The sequence below is a fragment of the Mustela lutreola genome, chromosome 1, assembly GCF_030435805.1.
Source record: "Mustela lutreola isolate mMusLut2 chromosome 1, mMusLut2.pri, whole genome shotgun sequence".
Taxonomy (NCBI): Eukaryota; Metazoa; Chordata; class Mammalia; order Carnivora; family Mustelidae; genus Mustela; species Mustela lutreola.
In genome coordinates, this window is record NC_081290.1 from 275,711,334 (window position 1) to 275,723,197 (window position 11,864).

Here is an 11,864-nt window from a genome sequence, read left to right on the forward strand (position 1 = left end):
ATATGTTGTGGTAAAAGTTGGAATCATTTAAGTTTTTTAATGTTTCTTCTGATGCTAAAGTCAATTTTGATCATTGGGATCCAGTCAGACACTTAACATCTTGAATTACTTGACAACTGTGTTTTTGTTATATTGTATAAATACAATATTTGATATCAATGCTATATTTCTCTGAGGTTAAAATGAATCTGTTCTTTTTCTTCCCATTTTAGAAGAAACACACATTTAACATTTGTTTTCCTGAACCTGACACATGGCAGAAATTAAGGAGGAGAATTGCACCTCCATAACAGAGTTCATCCTTCTTGGATTAACAGATGCCCCTGAGCTGAAAGTCTTCCTCTTCCTGCTGTTCCTTCTCATCTATGGAGTCACAGTTTTGGGAAATCTAGGCATGATTGCAGTGATTCAGGTCAGCTCTCAACTTCACACTCCCATGTACTTTTTCCTCAGCCACTTGTCCTTTGTGGATTTTTGCTACTCCACGATCATCGTGCCAAAGATGCTGTCCAGTATCTTAAACAGGGACAAAGCCATCTCCTTCCTGGGATGCACGGTGCAATTCTACTTGTTTTGCACATGTGTGATTACTGAGGTCTTCCTGCTGGCTGTGATGGCCTATGACCGCTTTGTGGCCATCTGCAACCCACTGCTGTACACTGTCACTATGTCCCAGAATCTCTGTATGGAGCTGGTTTCCTGCTGCTACCTCTGGGGGATGGTGTGTTCTCTGACCCACTTGTGTTTAGCTCTTGAGATCCCATCCTATAGATCAAATATGATTAATCACTTCTTTTGTGATCTACCCCCTCTCTTATCACTTGCTTGCTCTGATGTCTCTGTTAACGAACTCATGGTGCTCATTGTGGCCACTGCCAATGAGATCATCACCATTGTGATCATCTTCACCTCCTACTTGCTGATTCTCCTCACCATCCTGAGGATGCGCTCTGCAGAGGGAAGGCACAAAGCCTTTTCCACCTGTGCCTCCCACCTCACAGCCATCCTTGTCTTCCATGGAACTATTCTTTTTATTTATTGCCGGCCCAGTTCTGGCAACAGCTTGGATACGGACAAGGTGGCCACAGTGTTCTACACCATAGTGATACCCATGCTGAACCCCCTCATCTACAGCTTGAGGAACAAGGATGTAAAAGCAGCTCTCAGAAAAGTGGTGAGCTCCAAAATATTTTCCTAGAAAATATTTTCTTAACAGGACTCAGGTTCCCAAAGTGGAGGCTTGGAGGCTGGTAGAGGGGTGAATGTGTGGACTGTAGTGTTCGAGTGAAGGGAAGAGCCAGGAGGTAGGTGTTTCTGAGTGATTCTTTTTGATTCATTTGTTTTTGTGTCTCTTCACTTGGCCTCAAGGGTAGGATTGAGCAATTTCAAACTTGAAGTATATGTCTTCACTTTCTTTCAGTCTTTCATGTCTTAAATGGTTATTAGTAATGGATCCTTAAGATACATTTAGTTTATTCTTTAACCTTTATGAGCTTAATGAACAGTGCTTAAAAATAACAGTTTTTTTCATTATGTATTATGGAAATGTTAATCCTTTCCAAAGTTGAATTCCTCCTATTTTCCTATAAAGAATGCATCTTTTCCCAAAAGTTTATATATGCAATGAGATTTCCATATGGGTATGTGTCTTTTAATCTTTTTTAAAGCTTTATTGATTATTTCTGGTTTTCTTTATTATTTTTGTTTTTGATGTTGCAGTGTCCAGTGCTTTTGGAACTTCAGATATGGTCTCAACTGAAATCAATGGAAATAATACTAATTACTTCCCATGAAGTTATATGTCATGTGCAAAGAGTCTAGAATGACCTCTGGCTCACAATTAGTTCCCCTCTTCCCACTCACCCAACCTCTATTTCTTTTTTTTTTAATTTTTTATTTTTTATAAACATATATTTTTATCCCCAGGGGTACAGGTCTGTGAATCACCAGGTTTACACACTTCACAGCACTCACCAAAGCACATACCCTCCCCAATGTCCATAATCCCACCCCCTTCTCCCAAACCCCCTCCCCCCAACAACCCTCAGTTTGTTTTGTGAGATTAAGAGTCACTTATGGTTTGTCTCCCTCCCAATCCCATCTTCTTTCATTGATTCTTCTCGCACCCACTTAAGCCCCCATGTTGCATCACCACTTCCTCATATCAGGGAGATCATATGATAGTTGTCTTTCTCTGCTTGACTTATTTCGCTAAGCATGATACACTCTAGTTCCATCCATGTTGTCGCAAATGGCAAGATTTCATTTCTTTTGAAGGCTGCATAGTATTCCACTGTGTATATATATACCACATCTTCTTGATCCATTCATCTGTTGATGGACATCTAGGTTCTTTCCATAGTTTGGTTATTGTGGACACTGCTGCTATAAACATTCGGGTGCACGTGCCCCTTTGGATCACTACGTTTGTATCTTTAGGGTAAATACCCAATAGTGCAATTGCTGGGTCATAGGGCAGTTCTATTTTCAACATTTTGAGGAACCTCCATGCTGTTTTCCAGAGTGGCTGCACCAGCTTGCATTCCCACCAACAGTGTAGGAGGGTTCCCCTTTCTCCGCATCCTCCCCAGCATCTGTCATTTCCTGACTTGTTTATTTTAGCCATTCTGACTGGTGTGAGGTGATATTGCATTGTGGTTTTGATTTGTATTTCCCTGATGCCGAGTGATATGGAGCACTTTTTCATGTGTCTGTTGGCCATCTGGATGTCTTCTTTGCAGAAATGTCTGTTCATGTCCTCTGCCCATTTCTTGATTGGATTATTTGTTCTTTGGGTGTTGAGTTTGCTAAGTTCTTTATAGATTCTGGACACTAGTCCTTTATCTGATATGTCGTTTGCAAATATCTTCTCCCATTCTGTCAGTTGTCTTTTGATTTTGTTAACTGTTTCCTTTGCTGTGCAAAAGCTTTTGATCTTGATGAAATCCCAATAGTTCATTTTTTCCCTTGCTTCCCTTGCCTTTGGCGTTGTTCCTAGGAAGATGTTGCTGCGGTTGAGGTCGAAGAGGTTGCTGCCTGTGTTCTCCTCAAGGATTTTGATGGATTCCTTTCGAACATTGAGGTCCTTCATCCATTTTGAGTCTATTTTTGTGTGTGGTGTAAGGAAATGGTCCAATTTCATTTTTCTGCATGTGGCTGTCCAATTTTCCCAGCACCATTTATTGAAGAGGCTGTCTTTTTTCCATTGGACATTCTTTCCTGCTTTGTCGAAGATTATTTGACCATAGAGTTGAGGGTCTATTTCTGGGCTCTCTATTCTGTTCCATTGATCTATGTGTCTGTTTTTGTGCCACTACCATGCTGTCTTGATGATGACAGCTTTGGAATAGAGCTTGAAGTCCGGAATTGTGATGCCACCAACGTTGGCTTTCTTTTTCAATATCCCTTTGGCTATTCGAGGTCTTTTCTGTTTCCATATAAATTTTAGCATTATTTGTTCCATTTCTTTGAAAAAGATGGATGGTACTTTGATAGGAATTGCATTAAATGTGTAGATTGCTTTAGGTAGCATAGACATTTTCACAATATTTATTCTTCCAATCCAGGAGCATGGAACATTTTTCCATTTCTTTGTGTCTTCCTCAATTTCTTTCATGAGTACTTTATAGTTTTCTGAGTATAGATTCTGTGTCTCTTTGGTTAGGTTTATTCCTAGGTATCTTATGGTTTTGGGTGCAATTGTAAATGGGATTGACTCCTTAATATCTCTTTCTTCTGTCTTGCTGTTGGTGTAGAGAAATGCAACTGATTTCTGTGCATTGATTTTATATCCTTACACTTTACTGAATTCCTGTATAAGTTCTAGCAGTTTTGGAGTGGAGTCTTTTGGGTTTTCCACATATAGTATCATATCATCTGCGAAGAGTGATAATTTGACTTCTTCTTTGCCGATTTGGATGCCTTTAATTTCCTTTTGTTGTCTGATTGCTGAGGCTAGGACCTCTAGTACTATGTTGAATAGCAGTGGTGATAATGGACTTCCCTGCCGTGTTCCTGACCTTAGCGGAAAAGCTTTCAGTTTTTCTCCATTGAGAATGATATTTGCGGTGGGTTTTTCATAGATGGCTTTGATGATATTGAGGTATGTGCCCTCTATCCCTACACTTTGAAGAGTTTTGATCAGGAAGGGATGCTGTACTTTGTCAAATGCTTTTTCAGCATCTATTGAGAGTATCATATGGATCTTGTTCTTTCTTTTATTGATGTGTTGTATCACATTGACTGATTTGCGGATGTTGAACCAACCTTGCAGCCCTGGAATAAATCGCACTTGGTCGTGGTGAATAATCCTTTTAATGTACTGTTGAATCCTATTGGCTAGTATTTTGGTGAGAATTTTCACATCTGTGTTCATAAAGGATATTGGTCTATAGCTCTCTTTTTTGGTGGGATCCTTGTCTGGTTTTGGGATCAAGGTGATGCTGGCCTCATAAAATGAGTTTGGAAGTTTTCCTTCCATTTCTATTTTTTGGAACAGTTTCAGGAGAATAGGAATTAGTTCTTCTTTAAATGTTTGGTAGAATTCCCCCGGGAAGCCATCTGGCCCTGGGCTTTTGTTTGGAGATTTTTAATGACTGTTTCAATCTCCTTACTGGTTATGGGTCTGTTCAGGCTTTCTATTTCTTCCTGGTTCAGCTGTGGTAGTTTATATGTTTCTAGGAATGCATCCATTTCTTCCAGATTGTCAAATTTATTGGCGTAGAGTTGCTCATAGTATGTTCTTATAATAGTTTGTATTTCCTTGGTGTTAGTTGTGATCTCTCCTCTTTCGTTCATGATTTTATTTATTTGGGTCCTTTCTCTTTTCTTTTTGATAAGTCGGGCCAGGGGTTTATCAACTTTATTAATTCTTTCAAAGAACCAGCTCCTACTTTCGTTGATTTGTTCTATTGTTTTTTTGGTTTTTATTTCATTGATTTCTGCTCTGATCTTTATGATTTCTCTTCTCCTGCTGGGCTTAGGGTTTCTTTCTTGTTCTTTCTTCAGCTCCTTTAGGTGTAGGGTTAGGTTGTGTACCTGAGACCTTTCTTGTTTCTTGAGAAAGGCTTGAACCGCTATATAATTTCCTCTTAGGACTGCCTTTGTTGTGTCCCACAGATTTTGAACTGTTGTATTTTCATTATCATTTGTTTCCATGATTTTTTTCAATTCTTCTTTAATTTCCCTGTTGACCCATTCATTCTTTAGAAGGATGCTTTTTAGTCTCCATGTATTTGGGTTCTTTTCAAACTTCCTTTTGTGGTTGAGTTCTAGCTTTAGACCATTGTGGTCTGAAAATATGCAGGGAATGATCCCAATCTTTTGATAACCGGTTGAGTCCTGATTTAGGACCAAGGATGTGATCTATTCTGGAGAATGTTCCATGTGCACTAGAGAAGAATGTGTATTCTGTTGCTTTGGGATGAAATGTTCTGAATATATCTGTGATGTCCATCTGGTCCAGTGTGTTGTTTAAGGCCTTTATTTCCTTGCTGATCTTTTGCTTGGATGATCTGTCCATTTCAGTGAGGGGAGTGTTAAAGTCCCCTACTATTATTGTATTATTGTTGATGTGTTTCTTTGATTTTGTTTTTAATTGGTTTATATAGTTGGCTGCTCCCACGCTGGGGGCATAGATATTTAAAATTGTTAGATCTTCTTGTTGGACAGACCCTTCAAGTATGATATAGTGTCCTTCCTCATCTCTTATTATAGTCTTTGGCTTAAAATCTAATTGATCTGATATAAGGATTGCCACTCCTGTTTTCTTCTGATGTCCATTAGCATGGTAAATTCTTTTCCACCCCCTCACTTTAAATCTGGAGGTGTCTTCGGGCTTAAAATGAGTTTCTTGCAGGCAACATATAGATGGGTTTTGTTTTTTTATCCATTCTGATACCCTGTGTCTTTTGACAGGGGCATTTAGCCCATTAACATTCAGGGTAACTATTGAGAGATATGAATTTAGGGCCATTGTATTGCCTGTAAGGTGACTGTTACTGTATATGGTCTCTGTTCCATTCTGATCTACCACTTGTAGGCTCTCTCTTTGCTTAGAGGACCCCTTTCAAGATTTCCTGTAGAGCTGGTTTGGTGTTTGCAAATTCTTTCAGTTTTTGTTTGTCCTGGAAGCTTTTAATCTCTCCTTCTATTTTCAATGATAGCCTAGCTGGATATAGTATTCCTGGCTGCATGTTTTTCTCGTTTAGTGCTCTGAAAATATCATGCCAGCTCTTTCTGGCCTGCCAGATCTCTGTGGATAAGTCAGCTGCCAATCTAATATTTTTACCATTGTATGTTACAGACTTCTTTTCCCGGGCTGCTTTCAGGATTTTGTCTTTGTCACTGAGACTTGTAAATTTTACTATTAGGTGACAGGGTGTGGGCCTATTCTTATTGATGTTGAGGGGCGTTCTCTGAACCTCCTGAATTTTGATGCTCGTTCCCTTTGCCATATTGGGGAAATTCTCCCCAATAATTCTCTCCAGTATACCTTCTGCTCCCCTTTCTCTTTCTTCTTCTTCTGGAATCCCAATTATTCTAATGTTGTTTCGTCTTATGGTGTCACTTATCTCTCGAATTCTCCCCTCGTGGTCCAGTAGCTGTTTGTCCCTCTTTTGCTCAGCTTCTTTATTCTCTGTCATTTGGTATTCTATATCACTAATTCTTTCTTCTGCCTCATTTATCCTAGCAGTGAGAGCCTCCATTTTTGATTGCACCTCATTAATAGCTTTTTTTATTTCAACTTGGTTAGATTTTAGTTCTTTTATTTCTCCAGAAAGGGCTTTTAGATCTCTCGAGAGGATTTCTCTAATATCTTCCATGCCTTTTTCGAGCCCGGCTAGAACCTTGAGAATTGTCATTCTGAACTCTAGATCTGACATATTACCGATGTCTGTATTGATTAGGTCCCTAGCCTTCGGTACTGCCTCTTGTTCTTTTTTTTGTGTTGAAATTTTCCTTCTTGTCATTTTGTCCAGATAAGAGTATATGAAGGAGCAAGTAAAATACTAAAAGGGTGGCACCAATCCCAGGAAAATATGCTTTAGCCAAATTAGAAGAGGTCCCAAATCGTGAGGGGGGAGAAAGGGGATAAAAAGAGGTTCAAAAAGGAAGAAAGAAAAAAAAAAAAGAAAAAAGAAAAAGAAAGAAAAGAATTTTAAAAAAAGAAAACAAATAAGAAAAATATAAAATGAAAAAATATATATATTAGATAAACTGGTTAAAAAACGTTAAAAAAGAAAAAGGTAAAAGTTAAAAAAAATTTTACCAGAAGGCGAGAAAAAAAACAAAAAATGAAAAATAAAAAAATTAAATTAACTGCAAGACTAAAAAAAATCACAGGGAAAAAGCTATGAGTTCCGTGCTTTGCTTTCTCCTCCTCTGGAATTCTGCTCTCCTTGGTATTGAAACCGCACTCCTTGGTAGGTGAACTTGGTCTTGGTTGGATTTCTTGTTGATCTTCTGGGGGAGGGGCCTGGTGTAGTGATTCTCAAGTGTCTTTGCCCCAGGCGGAATTGCACCGCCCTTATCAGGGGCCAGGGTGAGTAATCTGCTCAGGTTTGCTTTCAGGAGCTTTTGTTCCCTGAGCACTTTCCATAGAGTTCTGGAGGATGGGAATACAAATGGCGGCCTCCTGGTCTCCGGCCCGGAGGAGCCGAGAGCCCAGGGCCCCACTCCTCAGTGCGCCCTCAGAGAACAGCGCCAGTTACTCCCGTCTGCCTGACCTCCGGCCGCGCTCTGAGCTCACCGAGCCTGTGACCGAGCTGTGATCTTACTGTCGGCTCTGTCTCTGTAGCCGGCTTTCCCATTCCAATACCCACAAGCTCTGCGACACTCAGACACCCCCGATCCTTTGTGACCCTGCGGGACCTGAGGCCACGCTGACCCCGTGTGGGCTTCGCCCCGGTTTAGCCTCTGGAGCGATGTCCCTCAGTGGAACAGACTTTTAAAAGTCCTGATTTTGTGTGCCGTTGCTCCGCGGCTTGCCGGGAGCCGGCCCCTCCCCCCGGGGTCTATCTCCTCGTGGCTTTGGATTCACTTCTCCGCCTGTCCTACCTTTCAGAAAGTGGTTGTTTTTCTGTTTTCAGAATTGCTGTTCTTCTTCTCTTCGATCTGCCGATGGATTTTCAGGTGTTTGCAATCTTTAGATAAGCTATCTAGCTGATCTCCGGCTAGCTGATGTAGTCTCAGCCTGCTACTTCTCCACCATCTTGACTCCTCCTCCCAACCTCTATTTCTTATATTTTACTTTTATTACATATCTACTGTCTGTCTTATATATATACACACAGACTCATGTATACACACATATATAGGAGTGTGTCTATATAAAAATCTCCCCCCACAGGTATACTTGCCATCACTGAATGAATAATCATTCCTATAAGTACCTGCATCTCTGACTTAGGTCATCATTACATTGTCTGTTTGTTTGTTTGTTCACTCTAAGTCTCCATTCTAACTTTCCACAGGAATAGAATGCTGTCACTTAAAGGCAAATTCTAACCTATTTGTAGAACACATAAGTATTTCATTTTTAAGGCAAATTATGGAAGGAGCCCAAATGTCCATCAACTTAAGAATGGATAAAGGAGAAGTAGTGTACATATTATACGAAATATTAATCAGCTATCAAAAGGAATGATATCCTGCCATCTGCAATGTTGTGGATGGCACTAGAGAGTATTAGGGTAAGGTAAATAAGTCAGTCATAGAAAGATAAATATCATATGATTTTACTCAGACGAACAGAACAGAAGAACATAGGGGAAGAAAAAGAGAATCAAACCAGAAAACAGACTCTTAACTCTAGAGAAGAAACTGAAGGTTGCTGGGGTAGGGGCCAGCAACTGATGGTTGAAATAGGTAATGGGTATGAAGGGGGACACTTGTGGTGGGTACTGGGTATTTTATGTAAATGATGGATCACTAAATTTTATACCTGCAACTAATATTACACTGTATGTTAACTAACCAGAATTTAAATAAAAACTTGAAGACCAACCTTATTATGATATTTACTAATAATACTGGCTTGTGAGGTTCTTGAACATAAGACTATGTATACCTTTCCTTGTCACCTATTTCACTAAATTTTAAATACAATGATTGTTTATTTAACATCTACAGTTTCTCAGTTGGCAGGGGCAAAAAGAGAATAGGACTAGCATTTATTGCATATATACAATATACCAAATGATTCAACAAATTTTTGAGCTACTATTTGATGCCGCATACATACAAGTTATGTTGTTAGGTGCTCAAAGTAATAAAAAGTAAAATAGGCTAAACCTAACTAGTTTAATTTTTTTCAGAAATAATTTCAGTGTGGGGGATACAAATATTTACAAGTTTAGAAATAGTAGGGCAAGCTAATAATGAGAACAAAAACAAAGAAAATGTATTCGTATTCTCTTTCATCCTTCCTTTTTTCCACTATCAATCTGCATAAATATATTATTAATTTATTGGTTACTTGAACAAAAGCAATCTCAATTTTCTTCATAAGAACTCCCTAGGCAGTCTTCATATAATTATTGAATAGATTTCTTGTAAATATTGAGAGCCATTTGCTTTTCTTAAATGTTGTTTTATTTTTTAAAATATTTTAGTTATTTATTTTAGAGAGAAAGAGAGAGTGCAGACAGGAGAGGGCAAAAGGAGAGGAAGAGAGAGTTCAGCGCCCATGTAAAGCTCAATTCCATGACCCTGAGATCAACACCTGAGCCAAAATCAAGAATCCGATGTTTAACCAACTGAGCCACACAGCTGCCCCTTAAATGTTTTAAATTACTTGTCATTTTTAATGATAACCTAAACAGATAAGTAATCAAAACTAGATTATTGTGTTTATTAGGAAGAATTAATTTTTTCTAGTACTAGTAATATTTACTATGAAATGGCCAAATAGATATGAGTTTCTAATTTTCAAAAATTTTATGACATAATATTTGCCTTTCTTCTATCATTAATTTTGTTTGGATTACTTATATATTCTTTGACCTATATTATTTGTTTTTTAATAACTCCCAAATTAGTTCAGAAAATTATTGAGAGAAAAACTACTCACTATTTTGCTTACCGTAAAATAAAACCTGCATAATAATCTTATATTGGTTTATGAAATAATTTTAATGGTGATATGATTTTAAAAGTACACTAAGAAATTAAAACAACTTTATTTCAGAAATTTATATATATAATTATATCCTACAATATTTTATATAATCATATATATTCACATATATGAAATTGCCTTCCTTTATACATTATCACTTAATTGATTTGTGCTTAACTGGAACACTGTAGAGAAGAAACAGAACGATTATAGTGCTCCTGTTTGAAATCAATGATGAAAATGAAAATTAAAGTATGGAATTTTAATAGGTACTTCCCAGGGTTTACAAGGAAATTTAGGTCTTCAAATAACTATATTAGAAAAGAAGAAAACTCTTAAAACTAGAAACTTAGCTTCCACATGAAGAAATTAAAGAAGAGGAAGAAGAAGAAGAAGAAAAGAAGAAGAAGGAACAACAAAGGAAAGAAATAATGATTAGAGCACAAGCCAATAAAGTAAGAAGATGAAGAACAGACAAGACCAATAAGTTTGTACTGTCAAAAGATTAATATAATTGACAAAATTTTAGCTAGAATTACTATGCAAAAAAAAAAAATCAAAAAACAAGGAACAAATTACCACAATCATTGAGGAAAGTAATCTTGAGTAAATTAAAATGAGTATAATGAATAGTATAAAAAATTTCATGCCAAAAATTTAGTCAAGTTAGATGATACATAAAAAAAAATTATAAAAGATCAGTTTATCAAAATTGACAAAGAAATAGAAAGTCTGAATAGATATGTAACAATAAATTTTATTTCTAATAAAAATATTCCCTCCTTTCCCCTACCAATGTCCAGGCACAGATGGTTTCACCTTTTGTTTTCATTTTTCCTTAATTAAAATATAATGTATTATTTGCCCCAGGGCTACAGGTCTGTGAATCATCAGGATTGCACATTTCATAGCACTTACCATAGCACATACCCTTCCCAATGTCCATAACCCAACTACCCTATCCTTATCCTGACACCCGTCAGAAACCCTCAGTTTGTTTCCTGAGATCAAGAGTCTCTTATGGTTTGTCTCCCTCCTGATCTCATCTTATTTCATTTTTTCCCTCCCTATGTGCCAGGACCCCCTGCCCTGCCTCTCAAATTCCTCTTAACAGAGAGAGCGTATGATAGTTGTCTTTGACTGAGTTGTTTTCACTAAATAAGTATATAACAATAGTATAATTATGTTTATTTTTAAATTAACATATAATGTATTATTAGTTTCAGTGTTATAAACAGTAGCATCAATTATTAATTACCTCATTTAGATGACAGAAGACATGATGTTCTTTCCAGTTCATGCAGTTATCCTGGTATTCCAGCATACCAAAGCCAAAGACAAAATGAGGAAGAAAATGCAAACCAATATCCCTCATGAATATAAACACAAGAATTCTCAAAAAAATATTATATCCAGTCATGAAATAAAACAAATGCATTAAAACATATAAAAAGATTATAAACCATGACCAAGTGAGATTTATCCCAGAAATGCAAGGTTGGTTTAACATATGAAAAACAATGTAATACATCACTTACATACAATTAAAGGCAACAAAATCACATGGCCACATTATAGACGCAGAAAATTATTTGGCACCAACCAGCACCCATTCAAGATAAAATTTAGCAGTAAGGAGAAATAGAGGAAATCATTTCAATCTATGTAGGATGTCTACTCTCAGCACTCATAGACAGATTGAAAGGTCAAAGATGCAGCAGAGCAACGCCAAGTTGAGGCTGGA

At 37.5% G+C, this 11,864-nt stretch overlaps 1 protein-coding gene across 1 annotated transcript; it reads left to right on the forward strand.

Moving 5' to 3' along the window:
- Window positions 1-253: 253 nt before the first annotated feature.
- LOC131809592 (olfactory receptor 5L1-like) lies at window positions 254-1,627 on the forward strand. Its single transcript, XM_059136844.1, has 2 exons — window positions 254-1,174; window positions 1,565-1,627. Exons 1-2 carry the CDS (start codon window positions 254-256, stop codon window positions 1,625-1,627), a joined length of 984 nt encoding a protein of 327 aa, XP_058992827.1.
- Window positions 1,628-11,864: the final 10,237 nt, after the last annotated feature.